General features: G+C 36.0%; 2 protein-coding genes across 5 annotated transcripts in view; one reads left to right on the forward strand and one right to left on the reverse strand.

Moving 5' to 3' along the window:
- The window catches only part of GMNN (geminin DNA replication inhibitor), a 40,489-nt gene extending 30,629 nt beyond the window's left edge, over positions 1 to 9,860 (forward strand). For 3 of the 4 annotated variants that reach the window (XM_063097655.1, XM_063097656.1, XM_063097653.1), the window contains exons 2-7: positions 1,540 to 1,616; positions 4,586 to 4,663; positions 5,296 to 5,443; positions 7,971 to 8,053; positions 8,344 to 8,454; positions 9,546 to 9,860. In XM_063097655.1, coding sequence (XP_062953725.1) covers positions 1,566 to 1,616; positions 4,586 to 4,663; positions 5,296 to 5,443; positions 7,971 to 8,053; positions 8,344 to 8,454; positions 9,546 to 9,707 — 633 coding nt within the window. In that variant the 5' untranslated portion in view covers positions 1,540 to 1,565 and the 3' untranslated portion in view covers positions 9,708 to 9,860. Of the gene's footprint in view, positions 1 to 47; positions 126 to 1,539; positions 1,617 to 4,585; positions 4,664 to 5,295; positions 5,444 to 7,970; positions 8,054 to 8,343; positions 8,455 to 9,545 lie in introns of those variants that run through there. The other variant, XM_063097654.1, reaches the window with a different exon arrangement.
- An 8,281-nt stretch (positions 9,861 to 18,141) lies between these two features.
- On the reverse strand, positions 18,142 to 20,651 carry ARMH2 (armadillo like helical domain containing 2). The gene is made up of 2 exons (XM_063096292.1): positions 20,384 to 20,651; positions 18,142 to 18,569 (listed from the first exon to the last, which is right to left on the reverse strand). The coding sequence occupies exons 1-2, from the start codon at positions 20,649 to 20,651 to the stop codon at positions 18,142 to 18,144; spliced, it is 696 nt and encodes a 231-aa protein (XP_062952362.1).
- Between the last annotated feature and the right edge of the window lie 289 nt (positions 20,652 to 20,940).

A 20,940-nucleotide genomic window follows, 5' to 3' on the forward strand; every position in this document is an offset into this window, starting at 1 on the left:
CCGAGGCGTGTGCCGTGGTTGGTGGGCTCGGGCATGCGGGGCGGGGCGGGACGCTCGCCGCCTCGCTGGCGCGGATCCTCCCGGGACGAGCTGGCAGGGTCCGGGGGCGGGCCTGTGCTCCTGAGGTAGGACTCGGCTTGGGCATGCCGGGCTGTGGGGATGAGACGGAACATCCACGCTCTCGCCAGTTCAGTAACTAGCCGTGAGGCGACGGGGTCCGGAAGGTTGGCTCACGGGAAAAGGTCGCTGAATTCTGTCTCTCCCATTAAGAAAAATGATTCCAGTGTTGGTGATACTGTGGTGTCGCCTGTTTATCAACGCTTCCTGTGGACCGTGTCCTATGTTAGGGTTTTTAATCAAGTTCAAAATAAGAGAATAAAGAGCAAGTGAGGGTGCAAGGTTGATGACAGGGGTGTGAGAAACATGAAAGATTAGACTTGCTTTATCAGTGGCTTTCAACTGTTTTCGTACTAAAAGCACATTTTACGTCACAGTTAGGACGCAGCCATCTAATTCAGACGTTTGATGAAGCGGTATTTACTCCTCACATGCCATGCGCTCTGATATATTTTCTCCTCTTCAATTCCATTCAGTCACATTTTTTTCTAAACAGTGTTACGCATTTCAGGATCTCGGGTCGCGGCCCGCAGTTTGAAAAACATTGTCCTGGCTCTGTTTAGTGAGTCCCGACCAGAATTTTGTTAAAATAGATTTTAAAATATCAAGGTGGCCACACACATTTAGATCGTTTTTGTTTCCTAAGTCTTTTTGATGGCTTGTGTGTGTGCACGCGCGCGCCTAGGACACAGTGTAAGGTGTATTAACGTAAAAGATGGGTCTTAGTCAAATTTTGAAGGCCACTGCGTTGAGTAAAAGCATGGCCACAAAAATGAGGGGGTTCTACTAGCAAGGCACAGACATGGCTGGGGGTTCAGATGTTGAATTTGAAGTGAGTCTGGACCAGTGGTCTAGTTAACCACATTACATATCCCTTTATCTCTTGCTCCTTCCTTGCTTGTTAGCCCTTCAGTTCATGTTGGTGGTTAAACGTTCACTACAAATGTAAGTAAGTGCATAATCTCATTTGACCGGATATTAAATCACTATTAAGTTATTGCCAGAGCTGAGTTTATTGTAGTTTAAATCTGCCTTTGAAACAGCAAAGTTAGGATGCTGTTCTTTAGAACAGACTTGGGCATACCCAAGTATCTATTTTGCTTTTACTGGTGACTGTTTCTCAGATCTTTGAGAGCCTTGTATTTAATCCACGACACCATCACCTTTTGTAAATTTACTTAGAATTCATCATTTTCCTTTTGTAACAAGATTTTTCTAGCCAGAATTATTGTGTGTGTATGTGTAAAATATAGATGTCAATAGTAATTAACTTCAGTACCCTAGTCATTGACAGGGCTGAGTTTGGGTAGAGTGAGAAAAGATAAGTTGTTCTCTACCTTACATTATGATTGTAAGTACTTTTAACAAAGAATCTAGACTCCACCTTCAAGTGCAAACCATATTCTGTTTTTTAATCACTAGTCTTTTGTGGTTCAACCAGCTGTATAATGAATTCCAGCATGAAGCAGAAACAAGAAGTAATTAAAGAGAATGTAAAGGTATGTGATAGAATCACTTTAATCTGTTGTAGAAAGCATGTGGTTAAAAGAATTTTGACATAATTTAGCCAAATTAAACCTGTCTATAATTTCTATAAATCTTGAATTACTGAATTTTTAGTCAGAGAACAAGTAACAATAGAGAACTTTTAAAAAATTATAGTTGAATATTAAGTCTGACCTATGAGCATGGGATGTCTTTCCTTTTATTTTGGTCATCTTTAGTTTCTTTCAGCAGTGTTTTGTCGTTTTTGGAGTATGGGTTTTACACTACTTTTGTAAAATTTTTCCTACGTTTTTTATTCTTTTTGTTGCTATTGTGAATGGAATTGTTTCCTTAATTTCATTCTTGGGTTGGTCATTGCTACCATGTAGAAATGGGATAGATTTTTTTGTCTTAGTCTTGTGTCCTGCAACCTTGCTGAATATGTTTATTCTAAGAGCTTTTTAGTAGATTATTTAGAACTCTCTATATACAAGATTATTACTGCTTTGTTTCATGATGTGATTTTATTAAAATTCTTTGTGTTTATCTTCAGAATTAGTGTCTTTGACTGCAGAGACACATTTGGCATAACATTGCATATTTTTCCGGAGTATATCGTATTCATTATCATCCAACCTGTTTACAACACTTTTTGAATCCCTGTATGATATTTTAACTGGAGATCTTACCCCAAGTATTTATTCTTATGACAATGGGACAGGGTTTGTTTAGTTTTGAGTTTGTAATTTTGAATGAATCTGCTTGTATGGTTCTAAATGAATTTACAGTTTAGCTAGGTCTTACCACACAACTTAAACTGTATGATGATTCTGAGAATTAGACCATCAATTTTCAGAGTTAAATAGAGTAAATAAAAACCATTGATAAGTGAAAGCAAGTGCCTTTTGATAGGTTGTTTTTGTTTGCCTTGGTTTTCTCAGGATTCTTACATCACTTTTCTTGAGTAATACTTTGCATTGATAGTTTGTGAATTTGGTTCCCTCGGCTTCCATTTGGTATTATGACATCTTCCCACTGTATTTTATGTTTATTTAAACTTTTTATTATAAAAAATTTCAAATATTCAAAAGTACAGTCAATAGTACAGTAATCTTAATTTACTTCACCAACTTCAGCAGTTATCAATATATGGCCAATCTGGTTTCATCAATATCCTCATTTACTCCCCTTTTCCTCCACTGGGTTATTTTGAAACAAATCCCAGCTAAATAATTTATATAATTGCAGCAGATCTTGACATTTAAAAAAAGTCTAACATTTATTAGCTACAATAAAACTATCTTGGATATAAAGGGACCTGGGTTCTGTTTGGTTCTGCCTCCAAAACTGAGACCTTTGGATGGTTAGTTAGCATCTCACCCTCAGTTTACTCATCTTTAAAATGAGGGAATCGGACTAGAACTAGATCTGTAAGAGAGAATTTTAATTCAGGGTGAATAGGTTCCTTGCCAGTGATTGCAAAATTCTGTGTGAGTGTGATCTTGTGTGTCTTTTGGGGGGAGAGAGTTCACAGAATAGCAAATTGTTTTCTGAAAAGATTAAGACCCATTAATATATAAGAAACTTTCTGGCTCTCAAAGTCTGTTATGCCAATGCATAATCTGTATACAGAAAATAATAATAGCAGTGTTACACTTTTTTTTAGGTCAGATTCTACAAAGCTTATATGTATAAAAGTTAAATCTTGGAAATGGTCATTTTTTTGTGACTTAGCTCGTTTCTTTGACCATTATAACATTTATAGCAAGCATTTAAATAAATTAACACTTCCTGTTACTAAGGTTCCAAAGTTATATTTTCTTCTATTTGTCTGTAGACTGTTGACTAATCTATAATCTAAATTATATCTGAAATGTTGGTGTAATATTTGTTCTCACAGTAGCTTTTGTCCTTCAGTTAAATAGTGAGATAATAATCAGCAGTAGAAACTTTACCGTGGGAAAGGTGAACTCTTGTCATATGAAGTACAGTGTGGAATCAGTTACTTTCTCACGCTGGTATGGTATCATGTTCTTGCTAACCTTGTTTGAGTATTCACCATTGTTTGCTATCCCGTGGTGGCAGTATAACTAATGATTTTTTTGCAAAAATAGAGGGAGCTTTCAGATCAGGAAGGTATTTACATATTACAAGGAAGGCAATATTTTTTCCAAAACAGTAGCTTGGGCATTTTAGAGTATTTTAGTATGCCTCAGGCACTGACAATTTAGCTATCTTCTAATGAATGGGCTTGAAGCAGAATTGCTTCTGCAATCAGGTAATGGTGGGGGTTATCCTGGTTTTGTATAAAACATGTTCTTGAAAATAATATTCCTTTGGTGAATACATATGAATGTGTAGGGGTATTCATGATTTAAAGAAGGTCTGAGATGAATCCTTTTGATTGAGGAAGAAGTATTGCAGTGTAAATAATTAACCTTTTCCCCCAAGTTACCTCTTGTGAGTTTATACCATAAATGTTGTAATGTTTGGTTTTATAAAAGAAGAATACCTGTAAGTTTCTAGTGTTTTTGGAAGATCTTTTTACAGAGAGAATACAGAAATTCCTGTTGTACTGGAATTTTGTCAGATACGGTTTGAATTATTAATTAGATCTTAGAAATTTTGTTAAGCATTTTAACTAGATATGATTAATTGACAAAATGATATACAGCAAGAGCATATATAGAAATGACTGGAGAAAAGTTACTTGTTTGTGTCTAGTTTAGGTGATATGACCCATTCTTAAAAGTTTTTTCCAACTTTATAATTTTGGGAAATAACAGGTTTGCCAGCTGATTAAATCAGTGTCTTGTTTATATGTAGCATTGTAAAATTATAAAACAGATCAAAAATTAGTGTTCTTGGTGTTTTTCTTTACAAGTCATAGTAGGGCTAAGACTAACAATCTATATAGAAACTCTGTAATTAAATGATCATATAGCAACTTGGTAACTGGATAATGAATTATCTTGACTTTTAGAATAGTCCTGTCCCAAGAAGAACTCTGAAGATGATTCAGCCTTCTGTAGCTGGATCTCTTGTTGGGAGAGAAAATGAGGTATGTATTATAGGGCTAAAAAGGGGTACAGGTGATACATTTAAAACATTTCCAAAATTTTCTTGGTCAGAAACAACTAAATTGTTGAAATTTACGAATTATTTAAGAATAACAATTACATATTTTCCAAAGAAGTGGTTTTTGCTTTATTATTCAATTTAGGAAGTTCAAAATTGCTTTGAATACTTTCAGTAGAACTGGAATGATATAATAATTTATGAATTATTTTACAAGAGTAATGTCTGATGTTTTGAGAATAAAATGTTATATTCTTCATTTACTCCTGTGTGTAAATGATGAAGTCATTGATGTACATGTCTAGATTTTTACTCATGGTACTGAGTCAGAATACAGTGTTTAAACACAATAATTTCAGCTAAGCCTTAGGCACAAGTCTGATTCAAGATGGCTGCTGCAAATAAAATTCCTAAAATGTTACTATACATTTTGGTTGAGTTTTGAATTGATTCATAATTGATTTTGAATTGATTAATAATTTTTAAAAGCATCAAAGATCTCAAAGAGATATGGGTATGTGAGTTCTCTTTTTTAAATTAATGAATGACAAAACCATTTAGTTTTCTTGTTCATTAAATCAAAGTAAATAAAATTGATAAGTATTTTCATTGTAGTTGGCCAAAGGCTTATCCAAAAGGAAACGTTGGAATGACCAGTCAACATCTAAGACTTTCGGCTCTGAAGTTGTTATTGTCCCAGAATGTAGTGAAAATAAAAATCTTGAAGGAGTCACTAAAGAAGCATTTGATCTTATGGTTAAAGGTAGGAAAAAATACATAGTTTTTGTCTTAAAACTTAAAATTATGATATAAAGTAAATATTGTTTGTTAATACTGTTATGAATTCTGCCTATACCCTCTTAATCTGGGGATACTATTAGATATTTTACTTGTATGTTTTTGATCATTTAAGATTTCTTATGATTGTAAATATACAAACATTGTACATTTGGATAGGTGTGACCATTTGTTTGGCAAGAACCAAATGTGGATGAAATATTAAGGAAAAGGATAGTGATGCATATGGTAACTCTGATTTTGGGTTGCGTTATAAGGGTTTATATGACTTGGAAATAGGCTTTTCAGAAGAAAATTATTTAAAGAATGAATTTGAAGAAAGGAATTTGAATATTTCAGGAGAATATGAAGTAATGGAGCCAGTAGAAACAAGGCTGAGGTAGAGGGAGAGAAGAATTATGTCTAATAAATAGTAGTTTTTAATGGCATAGCAATGGAAATCAAAAGAGGAAGCTAATGTTTTATAAGCATTATGGAAGATTGTTACTTCTGTACTAATCATAGGTGATTGGATATTATTACTGAACAGAAAATTGAGGCCTAGAGTAGTTAATTGACTAGCTCAAGGTCACAGTGACATTTCTGCTCATTCTGAGTTGCCTGGAAGACAGTAAAGATGAAGATGAGTAGACAGTAGGATTTTATTAGGTAAAATTAGGAAAGACTGACTGGATAGAAATAAAGAGCACTTTAATAATACTGTAAAATAAACAATAGACGCTCATCTGATTTAGTTAAAGTTAAATCAATAAGGATTGGTTTAAAAAACACTAAAGTTAAATACTGAAATAAACAACCTTATATCATATTGCTAATATAACCGCAGATGCAAAAATATTATCCACACAACTTGAACTGTGACTATAAACCCTCAGTGGGATATATTGTAGGAATTAAAAGAACTGCAAAGAAATCCTGAACCTTATTAAATTCATTGTTTGAACTTTATTAAATTTGTTGGCAGTGGTATTGGTGTGGTAATTTTGAAAATATTTTGTGTATATTTTAGGATTGAGTAAATGAGTAATATGTTGATGTTGTTGGGAGCCAGCTTCATAATATGGTGAATGGAAATACAAATATGGAATAGGAAAGGAAAAGAAAGGAAGAACTGTTGTTGAACTGGAATTGGGAGTATCAGTATAAACTGATTTTTATTTTATTTTATTTATTTTTTTTTTTGTCGTTTTTTCGTGACCGGCACTCAGCCAGTGAGTGCACCGGTCAGTCCTATATGGGATCCGAACCCGCGGCGGGAGCGTCACCGCGCTCCCAGCGCAGCACTCTACCAAGTGCGCCACGGGCTCGGCCCATAAACTGATTTTTAAACAAGTACATTTCTTACCCTGCCCCTAAGAACCTAGAAACACATGACACCCCCATAGCAAGGAACACATCAGGGATCCAGTTCTTGGTTTGTAAACACTATTCTCTGCTCCTTTTAGAAATAGCTGATTCCCAGATAGGGGCAGGGATCACTATCAAGTGATCCTGGAATATCTTGTGTCAGAAATTGATGGGTATGTTAAAAGAATACAGTTGTCAGCTAAAAGGAATTCACACTGACTAAATTTGGGAAAATTTGAGCATCAAAATGAACAGTGACAAGAATGGATTATAAATACATTGAATAAAAAGAGCCATATAATTCACACTGATAAATTTTCTTTTAAATTGGAGTAGTGAAAGTTCTTACAGAATAATGCCAACTACTACATGTAGAAGGAATTACATAAATAGAAAATCACTGTTTTTCATCCACTGTAGAAGTAATAGATTTAAGGAAGAGAAGTTGTTGGGAACAGGGTATTAATATTAAAACACACTCAAAAATTTTGCTCCACAGATCATTTATTAATTACTATGGGTAAAATGTATTTTTTCAAGGGAGAAATCTGATAGATAGTATCTTAACCATATGATCAAATTTAACATCTCCAGTGTTGTGACAAATTGGCATGTGCTTCCTGATGATACACTGTGGATGCAACATATTTATGCAATATTCCTGCCAAAAATGTCTAGCTTGAATCTAATCATGGAAACAGAGAAATCCAAAATTAAGGACATTGTACAGAATAACTGATCTGGGCTTTTCAAAATAGTCAGTGTTAAATAAGAATGCACAAACTCACAAAACAAACGTTGCAAAAATCTTCAACAATCTATGTGAAAGATATTTGTATGTGTATTGTACTTGTAATTCTTTTTTTTTGGCTGCCTGGTACAGTGATCTAAACCCTTGGCCTTGGTGTTACAAGTCTGTGCTCTAACCAACTGAACTAACTGGCCAGCCCCTGTTGCAATTCTTCTGAAGGCCTAAAAATTTTCAAATATTGGGAAAAATAAAATAGAAAAAAAATTGATTTTGTAACTTTAATCTTTTAAAAAAGTACTGACTAAGATTGGAAATTTTTTTCCAGTAGAAAAAATTATTGGGTTTTTATAGTAAAGATTTTTTAAGTTGTATGTAAAACATTACTTTATTCTAGAAAATCCATCCTCTCAATATTGGAAAGAAGTGGCAGAAAAACGGAGGAAGGCTCTCTATGAAGCGCTTAAGGAAAATGAGAAAGTATGTACTGAATATAATTTGTACCATTTTTTTAAAATTCCAGGATTGTTTTCCTTTTACTGCTTAGCGTGTTTGGTCAGAGCAATGTAAACTAGCTTTAATGTTGGCCTAAGAAAAGTTAAAAGAGAACGGTAACTTTGTTTCCAGAATTATTGTACAAAATGAATCCTGTTGTGTTGAGAGCCAACTTTGTGCTACCTGTGTTTAATCACTTATATACTTGGAGGCATATACTTTGGTTTATAGCATAGCAAATCTATGGAATACTGAACTTTATTTATGTTATATAGCTTCATAAAGAAATTGAACAGAAGGACAATGAAATTGCCCGCCTGAAAAAGGAGAATAAAGAATTAGCAGAAGTAGCGGAACACGTACAGTATATGGCAGAGGTAATAGAGGTAGGTAATTTAATGTTCACCTTACTCAAAATCATCTATTTTTTATAAAGTTGTGGCAGTAGTGTGATTAGTGTTTGGGCTCTAGAATCAGATTTCCTGGGTTTGAGTCTTATTTCCCTGCCTAGCACCATTAAGTTTGTTGAGTAGAGTGGGTTATTTATCCTGTCAGGGCTTCATTTTCCTCATCTGTAAAATGGGAATAATAATGCCTACTTAATAGGCTTATTATGAGAGTTAAAGGAGTTATAACAGATGGACAGTTGAGAGGAATATTTGCACATAGTAAGTATCCAATAACCGTTAGCTACTATGTATTATTATGAAGCAAAAGAACATCTGTTTTCTTGTAGAGTTATTAAAAGGAATTAACTTTTATCTCAAAAATAAATTGAAAATTACTACATTTCCTAGTTCAAACATTTTTAGGCAGTTTTTACTCTAATTTTAATACCAGCGTGACATTGCTATCATTTATAAAATTGTTAATTGGTGCCCAAATAAGTTTGGTGGTTTTATCTGACTTATTTGAAATTTAGAAGTAATGAGTTTATAAGAGTTAGCCTAATAAGTGTTTAACTTTACCAGGCTTGGCCTAAAATAGGTCTTTAAACTTATATTTGCAAAAAGTCCATCTTGGCGACAGAAAGTTTTTCAAATCAAAGCTTTTTTATGTACTGAATTGCTGCCTTATATTTTAGAGCTATAATAGAATTAATGTTTGAAATTTTCATTTGGAAGTACTGAGGTTTGAGGTAGCTCTCTTAACTGTTTTAAAAGTATTGGTTCATGGCTGATTGGAAATTTAGAACACCTGATTCTTCACTACAGCTAGCTGGAGAAGTATCAATTCAAATTGTACTCTGAAAACATTTTAGTGCTTTTTAAAAATGGGCAAATTATTAAACACTGTGACTTTGCTAAAATATGATCTAGCATGGTAGAGACTTTGATATAACACTGTAAGTGAATTTATTGAGGGGCAAGATGAAAAGAATCTCATTACAACATTGAGGGCCACCTATATCAGCATACTGATAATGAGCTTGGATTTTAAAGTTTTTACAATAAATTATTGGTTTATTCTTTAAAAGAGACTAAGTGATGAACCTCTGGATAGCTTTGAATCACCGGATAGTCAGGAATTTGATTCTGAGGAAGAAACTGGTGAGGATTCTGAAGTGGAAGACTCAGAAATTGGCACATATGCTGAAGAAATTGTATCTTCCTCTACGGACGCAAAACCATGTATATGACATTCATTGATATATAATTCTTGAGAAATACACTGCCAAAGTTTACCTCCACTATAGATCTTCATAGCTGAGTACATAACTACAGAATGCAAACTCTGGAATCAAATTTTCTTGTTTGAATCCTGGGGCCCTATCATGTTAAAATACAAATACTATGTATTTTTAATCTATGATGTTTTATGTAAATAGTATTTTCTCAGTTGTCAGACATGACTTGAGTATATGATTAAATAAACTTCAATCTCCTATTGAACATTGTGTGTATCTTTGTGTGTATCAGAAGAATGAAGTATAAGGAATCTATCTTTAAAACTTGGCTTATTTCTATTTTTTTATATTGTTTTCTTCCTATTCTTCTGCAGCTATCTTGGAGGAGACAAGGGGAAAATGAATTTATCCTTATTTAGACTGAGATATCTGAGGTTTTACCTCCCAAACCTGGTTGTACCTCAAGCTCACTGTAGGCGCTATCGATTTCTGGACCTCATGCCCAGATATTCTTACTGGGTAGTTTTTGGAATGGATTATGAAAATCTGTTTTCCAAAAGCTCCCCAAGTGAATCTGATTAGCCAGGTAAAGATTCAACTGGCTGGTTTGATCGGACTCTTCTTGGAATCTTAAAATGATGGATGATGATGACAGTCCTCTAGAGAAGCAAAGTGGTGGGGGCAGGTGAAACTCCAATGAAGAAACACAGAGGTATCTGAAAGTTATGAAACTTTTTTCTTCACACATTTTACATACTGGTATAGTGCAAAGTATGTAAATATTGAAGGAATGAAAAGAGTAGGGTGAGATTAATTAGGGATTTCCCATGTATTTGAAGAAAGAAAAGGACAAAATAAGGGACATTGTTTGCAAAGTATATAGCATTGGGATTGAATAAGTTCTGTGAGAAGCATACGAGTAATTTTGCATAAATTGACCAGAGCAATGTTAAGCGTTAAAGGAGTACTATAGGTGAGTTTTTTATTCTTACAGAACCTTAATTTTTTAATCTCTAATATTGAGATAAAGCCTACCTCATAGTGTTATTGTGAGAATTAAAACATTTACTGCCTGAACTAGGTGCTTTAAAAAATAGAATGGAAGCTATTATTAAACTATAGCAACATTGTCCCGTAGAGCTTTCTGTGATGATAGGACTATCTGTGCTGTCCAGTATGGTAGCTATTAGCCTACCACTGTGGCTGTTGAGTTCTTGAAGTGTAGCTAGTGTGGATGAGGTATGGAAATTTTAATTTATATTTAAGTAGCCACGTGAGGTTAGGGACTACTGTATTAAGACAGTGCAGCTCTATATTTTAGGTATGGGCCACTATCCTAAAGACAGAATTCTGAAAAATGCCAGAAATGGATTGCCAGGGTTTCATAGCTTTACTTGTAATAGCCTAAATGTCCATTGGCAAGTAACAAAATTATGGTATATCCATACATTGGAATACTACTTAGCAATAAAAAAGGCACACATAATTAATGTGCACAACATGGATGGATTTCAATTATGCCAAGTGAACAAAGCCAGGTAAGAATACATGCTATATATCTTTCCATTTATATAAAATTATAAAACTGCAAAGCGTAGTGAGTGTCTGAAGGTAAACCAAGATTGTCCACTTAACTGGAAAGGTGTCTTGAGGCCAAACAATGGAATAGGCTATTCCATGCAATAAAGTGAAAAACTTTATCAGAGGGTAACTTAGAGTAATGGGTCAGGCAAGTGGTGACCTGAAGGCATATTCCAAGATTCTCTGCACTGTCTTAAGGCTGAGCTCAGGTTTATATAGGTAGTTCATAAACAAGTTTACTGTAACTAACTACAAATGATGTAGGTAGCCAGGCCAGCTTATTGCCACACTGGTACTTAATCATTCCTTACAGTCAGTAAGTTGTTCCTATCTATTCTAACTACCTTTCCCCTAATTACTGTATAACTTTATGGACAAAGCTTTCACAAAGACATAATGAGCAGTAAGGGCCTAAGATGGGAGTCAGTTATGCTCACAGTCCCACAAATGAGAAAGATTAGTAGTTGCCTAGGGATTGTGTGGATGGTGATTTGGAGGATGAATTTTAAGAGGAAACTTGGGATGATGGATTTTAAGCTTCTGGCTCCTGGGAACTGTGACCCTAGTGATGGAGAACTTGGAAAAATTTTCTTCAGATGATGAGTCTGATTCTCAATAAAGTATCAAATGTCAGTGTAACATCTCAGTGAAAATGCCTTGGAGATGTGGTCAAAGATCAGTCAGCCCAGACCAGTTAGAATAAATTCTTTGAAGTTGGTTTAAAAAATGCAGTTGAGCTTCCTTAAGGAAAATGTCAAAAGAGTCAGTTGGAAAAACGTGTGAAGCCTGGATTAGACTGAACTGACTTGTTAATATGTTTGGTGTCAGCATTACAGATACCAAAATAACCAGGATGGCCCATAAGGTCAGAGTGAAGCAATCTAGAGCCCTAATAGGGCTATTGGTACAGATTGAAAAGTCCTAAGTAAAACGGCAAATCTAATCCAGTTATGTATTGAAAAGAAAATATGATGGCTAAATTGGGGTTTATCCGAGGTATGCAGGACTGTTTCAATATTAGTAAACACTTGAAGTTCTTTAAAAGGAAAAAAGCACATCATCTTAACAGATGGTATAATGGCATTTATAAAATTCAACACCATCTCCTAGTTTCAAACAAAAACCCTTAGTAAGAGGAAAAGAAAAAAATTTTAACCTAATGGAAGCTACGTACCAATGTAGGCATAGGTAACATAACACTTAATGGTGAAGCTTTGAAATTAGTTGCAAGGTCAAGAACTAAAGAAGGATAAACTACAATTATTCTATATTCTTTTGGAGGTCTCAGGCTGGTGCAATAAGACCAAATAAAGAGGATAATTATAGGAAGGGAAGAGAAAAGACTCATTTACATACACAAATCCAAGAGCACCTAGAAACTAAGTGGCTGGATTTAAGAGTAATAACCCCAAGTTAATTTCTGTATATCAGCACAAACAAGTTTGAAAACAATGGGTGTGGGGGATAGGGAGAGGATATACAGAAAGAACTAAAACCTTACTAAAAGATGTGGAAAAAAATTTTTCTGAAAAGAAGTTCTCAAACATTTTTCTTCTTGCTTTTCTCAGAGTTCTTTGTAAGAAACAGGAACTGATTCTGGCTGACATAAGCAAAAGTGGAATTGAAAGAACATGGTGGCTCTGAGGGAGAAGGGCAACTCTAGGGATCCTGTGACAGGTGCTAATTAACATTTTCTTGGTGCTGTCTCTGAAATGATTTTTTCTCATTTCATCGCTTAACATATTCAGTTTCCTGAGACAGTAAGATTGGCATAACGTGGCTTATGTTACCATTCTTGCAGAGGGTCGATTGACAGTTCCCTTAAAACTGTACACCATGGGCAAGATATCCCCCCAGAAGAAAATGGAAGTGTTGCCAGAAAGAATAGATTCTAGTGAGCCAAAAGGCAACAAATGTCCACTACACTGCCTTAGGGCCCTTTGATCTTTGCTTTGTTTAGAAAACTGCTGCCTGCTTCCCCCATTCCCTTCAAGATATTTCAGTTGACTTTTAAGTTTTAGCTAGTTAGGTCCACCAGAAAGGATAGCTATCAGTGTATAAAATATATGAGCTCCTGGCACCTCTGGATGGGATAACTTTGGTGTGTGTTATATATTTACCAGGATGGTTCTCCAGCAGGATTAAAAGTTTCATTTACCTACAGTGGAAACTTTTTTTTTTTTTTTGCTAGCTGAGCCCCAGAACCTTGTCAGCACCACACTCTAACCAACTGAGCAAACCAGCCATCTCTACAGTGGTAACTTTCTTGATAACACGTCTTTTATTGGCTTCCTTCCTTTCCCTATTGCTAGTTCCTGAGGTTACCTCCCAAGTAAAGTCCTTGCACTCAAATCCGTATCTCTGATTTGCTTCTGGGGAAACCCAAATGTTTAGGTAGAGGTGAACCTAGAAGGGACAGCAAGGGAAAACAAAGTAAGGGTTGTTAAAGCTTTGGTAAGCCAATTCACAATTCAAGGCTTAGCCTAAAAATGCCTCAGGGCTTAAACCTGAACCTTATATTTTACTCCTTCAACTTAAAGAGGCTCCAGAGACCAAAAAGGAATTTGAATAGGACAATTATGGCTATACTGCATTATTAAGCTACTCTTTTGTAGATAAAATATTAACCAAAGGTTCTGTAAGCATTGTCGGAAGAGAGGCCTTCGGCAATTTCTGGTTAAACATTGTATTAGTCCATTCATGTTGCTTATAATAAAATACCTGAAACTGGGTGATTTATAAGGAAAAATGAAATTTACTGCTTACAGTTTCTGAGGCTGGGAAGTCCAAAGTCCATCTGGTGGTGGTGACAGTGACCCAGGGGAGCAAGATGGTGGGAGCAGAGAGGGCAGAGAGAGCAGCAGACTCTCTTCTTTTAAAGCCCTCAGAATCACACCCCTCACCACCATTTTTAATCCATTCACTACTGCGTGGTCCTACAATCCAATCACCTCTTCAAGTCTCCACCTTTCAATTACCATAATAGGATTTCCTACCCTCTTAACAGAGTGGGGGCCAAGTTTCTAATACATAAAACTTAGGGGACATTATTCAAGCTTCAGTGAGTTTTGGGGGGACATTTTCAATCCACTACAAACATGTTAATTGAACAGTTTCTTTCTCTCCTTAAACCCCATTAAAATGACAGTAAACTATAAAAGACATAATTTCACACTGACAAAGAGTCAACAGAAGATGAGGAAAAAGTGACAATGCAGGGAACAGAATAAAATAACAAAAAATATAAGTATTGCCAAGCAATTCTATTTGTAGATATTTATTCCACAGATATACTCACCCCTGTGTGAAATGACATATATTTAAGGTTATTCATTACAACTTTGAATGATCAAAAGATTGCAAATGACCTAAATGTTCATCATTATAGGATTGGTATAACACGGGAACCTCAAATCTGAGAGGGTACTCATGTAGCGTTTGCCTATTCCAAAGAACTCACCCAGTGGCCCAATGAGTAGAGACATTGGTTTATTGGACTTAATGAGAGTTACTGATGGCAGCTGGTCAGCTGGATATCTGTGCCGCCACAGGGTACATACAACAGTTATATAGTGAACAAATCAATGTAGGGATGTAAATCATTTGCATGCTTGTACACAGACCCTCACCTAGCTCACATAACTCAAAGCGTGTGGAAGATCTGGCTGAGTAGGTAAGTTAATCTATTCGCTACTCTCCTGGCACCAGAGTGCTTTAGTGCCCATGTGCTAATTAATTTACTTAGGGTCCCAGCTTGCTCCAGTCTTCCATTTGTCTTAAAGGAGACGTGCCTTTCCTTGGGTAATTACCTTGGCTGGGGGTTGATTCCCAGGTGGGAGAAAGGGTGTCTGGTATGCACAGGGAGGGGGAATAGGGCTATGTCCAACATTTACCCTACAACTGGTTATATAAATTATGGTACAGTCATACCATGGAATACTCTGAAACAGTAGAAAAGAATAAATAAACTCTCGTAGAACCAAATCTGAGATAAGTTATTAGTGTGCATAGAATACTACATTGTGTTAAAACAAAAAGGACTAAGGAAGGGATATGTGTATATTTTCTTGCATGTAGATGGAATACCTCTGGAAAGATATGGACATCCTTTCTTTTTTCCTTTTTTCCCCCCTTACATTAATTTATACATTTTAAATTAATTGCATATATGCTTCTGTTCCATATCTAATGTTTTCTTCCAGGGGTAAGAAGCTCCAACAGCTGTAATACTCCTGGTTTTAGTCAAGGTGAGTGACTTACCTGATTGGTGACTTTGGGAAAAATAAACTTCATATGCTTGGCTGAGCTCTTCTCTTCTTCCTCTGGGAAGTGAGGGCTCACATAGAGCATTGAAGTTCTCTGCTGCTCCTCTTGGTTCAGGGACCAGCTGAAGTCAAATTATCAATCAAGTGAAGAATAAAGACATTGTTGGGCATGCAAATTCTCAAAAAATTTACCTCCCATTCATTCTCAGTAAAGTACTGGTAAATTCAAATATGGGAATGAAACAGGAAAAGGGAAGAGATAGTGTACAGGAAACAGAGGATCCAACCTGAGAGGATGGGGGTTCCTGGTTGTGGGAGTGAACCCCTAAAATATTTGTTAGCTGTATGGTAGGCTCAGATTGGAGCAAGAGGATGGTGGGCTTTCTTCAAGAACAAACTGCAGCTGACAATTACTCAGTGTGTAATTGTATGGAGAGATGTCGAACATAAAGAGGGTATGGGAATAAACTAGTGTTAGGTATGTAGAAAACTAAGCAAGAAACAAAAACAGAGAAACAAAACTCCAGGGAAAACAGTGTACAAGGGAGGAAAGGTAATCATATTATTCTATGTGACTTAGCCATGAAAAATACTGAAAGAATCATATTGTTTTAATCAGCAGTTGTGATAAGATTATATTGAGAGAGGAAGAGAAAGGCAAGTAGAGGTAGGCAAGGGGAATGTTAGAATGCCAAGTCCTCGTCTGTCCTATTAAGCAGCAAAAGGAAAAATTGAAAAAAAAAAAAAAGTAAAGAATCAGCAATGTATGTGAATTATTTAGAAATATGGAGGTAAATAAATAGCAGAGGAAAAAACAAAAAAAACAACAAAAAGAAAAAAGAAAAACAAAAAGAAAAAATAAATAGAGGAAACAGCTGAAAGAATTCAAAGGGTTACATCTGGGAGTATGAATGAAAAGAGGGCTGGGGACTGCTGTTTCTCACTAGAGGTCTTGCATAATTTGACTTTTTAGACTATATATATGTATTACTTGGAGAAAAAATTTAATCTAAAAAGCACTTAAAAAAAAGTAATTCCTGACATTGAGCCAGTCTCTAAATGGGACCTCTGATGGCCAACCCTTACTCTATTCCTATAAACTATTCCAATTTGAGAAACTCTGCATTACACAATCCACAAAATCCGCAAAGGATGAAAACACATGGTTGCTCAGCAGAACATAGCTGTTCCTGGTTCTGAGGTCTCAGAAAATTTACCCCAGGGTCCTGCTGAAGGGGACCCCATGTGATGATGTGATTATCATTCCTCACAACCTTGCTACAATACATACAAGTGAGGATCACCACACTACTTTTTTTTTTGTCCCTGCCACCACCTCTGGATACATTACTTTTTAAAATAGCCTCCTCCGTGAAAAGTGGAAGCGTAGCACTAACGCACAACTCAGTCAAAGCAAGTGTGTGAAAGACAAAGGTACATAACTCAATCTATGATGGTTGGAACTTCAGCTAGAGGCAGATGTTAGCACAGAGAAACAAACAGGTAAATATCCTTTAGGCACTTTTCCATCAATATTATTTTTTGTAATAAAACTTTTGATGAAGCTAGTCAACACACATATCAAGTGCTGGTATTCTGTTACATATTCTCTAACAGGTAAAATAGAATGAAAATCTTTTCATGGAAACCTAAGGGCCTTCCTAACTTGCCTGTCTTTAGATGTCTGAGCACATGGCATTCCACCTCCATCCAGACCTGTGCCATGGAGTTGAGGGCTGTTCCCATTCAGAGTTAATTCCCCACACTTCCAGCCAGCCCTGTGCTCATCAAAACCATGGCAACTGTACTGAAACAGAGCTGAAAGGGTTTGGATGCTCAACCGACCACTACAGGGAGTGGTTGTGGGTTGGTCTAGGATTTGACATTTTCAATGCCTTGTCTTAATGTTATCTAATAACCCCCGAAGCACACCACTGCTCTTAACTGTTATATACATAATGCATCTTCCAATGAATTCCCATTTTATGAACTTTATTTTTATGAGGTCATTGTTTTTTTATTTTCAATACATTTTTTACTACACAAAGCCATGTGGTATTATGAGAACCCAGCATAGACTTTTTTTCAGTGTGGAATCAATTATACATGTTTTTAATCAAATTCAAAATGAGAGATATTTGGATCCCCGTACCATACAGCTGCAAAGAAACAAAAAGAAAATCAAAAGAAAAACAAAATGACACAGATATTAGAAAATAAAAGTTGCATCATTTAATGGTAGACATTGGAGATAGACATTCTCTCTGGTCTTTGTAAAGTAGTATTCCAGCTCTATAATTTTACAACGATTCATACTTCCCATTATCTCTAACTTCAGGCTTTCACACCTTTATTTCTTAATGGGAGAGGATACACACATGAGCAAGCTCAAAGAGCTCTATTTATGAGGTCATTTTAAACAACAGTACTTTTCAGAAGTTTGGTTATTGAATTAATTATGTATACAAAATTTATCTAGAACTTTTCAACTACAAAAGAAAACACTGACGAATAATATATTGACTTTTATTATTTATTTCAGTTTTCCAGGGTAATACAACGGCACAGATAGCTGCATCATGTAACTGGACATAGAGAAATTAATTTCTGTGAAAACCAATTAGAAAATATAGCACCTCCGCAAAATTCTCAGGCCATCCAGACCAATTCTCAGTAGCCAATACTTGCAAGTGATATTTTAGAATAGTGTGGTCTTCAAGCTCTTTCACGAAAGACACGTTATTGCATGTCATGACAGAGAGAGCATAACAAGTCCAAAATTTAACGAGGAGGTCACTGTTTATTTCATTTTTGATGGTAGACTCAAGTTTGCTTTCAAGAAAACAAATGAGAATAGGAACAAGTCGCAGATGTTTGGCTTTTTTCTGGCTGACAGGGTTTAAGTGACACCAACATGCTATACTTTGTAGCAGAAGGATCTTTATTTCTGGTGCCATCTCTTGATCTTGCAACAAGTAAGCTACTTCTTTCATATACTCAGTTGCAAATTTCCCAGCGGTTGGTCCTCCTGTAAAACAAGCATTTGCATTTCCAGAAGTATTTGGTATATTGGGAACATTTGGGAGTGTTCAAATGTGTTCATATTCCTGTTGCCATATGGCGACACTTTGGATACTTTGAATTTTCCTGTCTTTCTTTTTCCCCACCTCCTGTGCTTCTGGAAAGATGAGAAAGTGTGTGTTGATAAGCAAGGACTGTATGTTGAAAAGCATGGGAAGGTCACTGCCTGCCTAAGGCTCCTCTCTGGTTCCTTTAATCAAGGACCTAGGAGTGAGTATTTCAAGGTGAATAAAACCCAGATGTGTTCATTTAGCTAATCTCCCTCATGGACTCATTCCCGATTGTCTTCAGTACTGGGAAAAAAATGGAAGGAAACAGACCATCAGAGCAAAGAGAAAATCCAAAGGTTGAGCACCAAAGTTAGGATCTGACTGTTAGGAGAAAGGTTTTCATGAGTTGTTGGCCATCGCTATCCTGTTCTAACACATTTCTCGCCCTGACTCTTTTGCAGATCTGGGACCAACGTGACTTTACAAGATTTTTCTCGCTTTGGCTACTGACCCAGGCTGATCCTAGACTCTATTTCCACCATATACCTGAGCCCCAGGTCTTCCCATTTCACCTCTCAAACTCTAACAAGGTACTAGCCAAGAAGGCACTGGATGGAGACTATTTAGATGGTAAAGAATAGCTGACATAGCTGGGCAGATTCTAGCCACTGGAGTTTAGATTCTGCTTGGATTCTCTTACTTGCACTACCACAGTCCCAAGGTCTTAAGACTATTTTATTCAACATTAAAGCTTTAGCTGAAGCTTGGGCATGAGCCCACTCCCTTGCTTCCCAACAGGACAGCTAAGGCTAAATAATATTAAACTAAAGAATTCTGACCCTTGTATAATTAGCTAGCACTTCCCCTGCATAGTGAATGCAGCTATAAGGAAGTGAGCCTGTCCCATGTGGTGGGTGCCATTTACTTTTGTTTGCATGTGAGTATCTCCTGAGTTTCTTGTCTCCTCTCTAGCTCCATGCCAGCAGTTCCCAAACATTCTTGGCACCAAGGACTCCTTTTGCTGTTTTCTTTCATGGACACCATTCTTTGAAAGACTTAGTCTATCAAAATAATGCATTTTCTCACTTAAAAAAAAAAAAATCACGTAGTCACCAGCCAGAGCTGCTGCTTAGGAGACGTGTTGCTAAGAACTATCTATAAAATTTCACTATGTATCCTAAAATTTATTAGGAAAAAAAAGTGAAGTGAGTTTGGATTTGACAGTCACTAGAGCAGGGTGTGTTTAAATGGTTTACCACTTTATTTTCTAGCCAAATATGCATTAATTGTTGCCTTTCACGGATGCACCTGTTGGCTTTCCTAGTAGTTGTCTTAGGAGCATTAAGCTCTTACTGATTTTTCTAAGATATTTTCTGTGTAATGCATTTTTACAAGATAAAAAGTAAAATATCAGATAGTTTTACTCTGTATTGGAATCATATTACTAGGTTGGAATTACATCATCTCAGTATGGACTCTGATTTTTTTATGTTAGTGAGAACTTTGATAGGCATTTCAGAATAAATATTTTTAATAAAAATGGGAAACATTTAATTAGTAATTTGTTTGATGGACACATGCCTTTAAAACATAAGATCCTTGAGGATAAAATAAAAATATCTGGTGGTGCAAAGACAAAAAACTAGTAATTTAATCAAAAGAAATGTTATTGGAATTTTAAGACAAGAGCTAAGAAAAATCACTAAATTACAGTTCTATAACAAGCAAGATTATTGGACATCTAATTTAGCACAACTGTTTAAATCAGTACCTGTGAAGGCTAACAGTCCAATTTTCTGGGCAGCTTGAGCTCTCTCTTCAATGGGTAGAGATTCATCCTGCAACATGTGGCCAAGTACCATGATTTTTTCTTTGTGAAAAATACTCTCAGCTGAAGGGACTTGTGGTTCCTCCTTCTTCTTAGCAAAATAACTCTTAACAGTGGCATTCCAGAAGTCCTGGAGGCGCTGACCCAGCCCCACGAAATACCCATATATCTGAACCCAAATTTGCATACAGAAAGACTGGCTCTTAGCCATTGTGTAAAAAGGTCAGTGGTGCTTCAGGTACACCACTGGCAGCAACAAGAACTCTGGAATGCATCACTTAGCAACACTCTAGAAGGGAATATACAATCCAGGGGAAAGCAATATACACCTAAGTTCTTCAGCCTGGCATCAAAGGCCTTCTACAATTTGAACTAAACCAAGATTACTTTCATTTCTCTGATGCACAAAACTTCAATTTAAAGGGGTTCCCTTAACACACACTAAACTCATTCCTGTCTTTACACCTTTGCTTTAGGCAGCCCCTACTTGGAACTTACCC

The sequence above is a fragment of the Cynocephalus volans genome, chromosome 5 (genome assembly GCF_027409185.1).
Source record: "Cynocephalus volans isolate mCynVol1 chromosome 5, mCynVol1.pri, whole genome shotgun sequence".
Lineage (NCBI taxonomy): Eukaryota > Metazoa > Chordata > Mammalia > Dermoptera > Cynocephalidae > Cynocephalus > Cynocephalus volans.

Excerpts from the sequence above, each read along its gene's own strand:
- ARMH2 (XM_063096292.1), bottom strand. The coding sequence starts at position 20,651 with ATGGCTAAGAGCCAGTCTTTCTGTATGCAAATTTGGGTTCAGATATAT. Across the intron at positions 18,570-20,383 it reads TGGACTGTTAGCCTTCACAG|GAGGACCAACCGCTGGGAAA; the intron begins GTACTGATTTAA and ends CTTGTTTTACAG.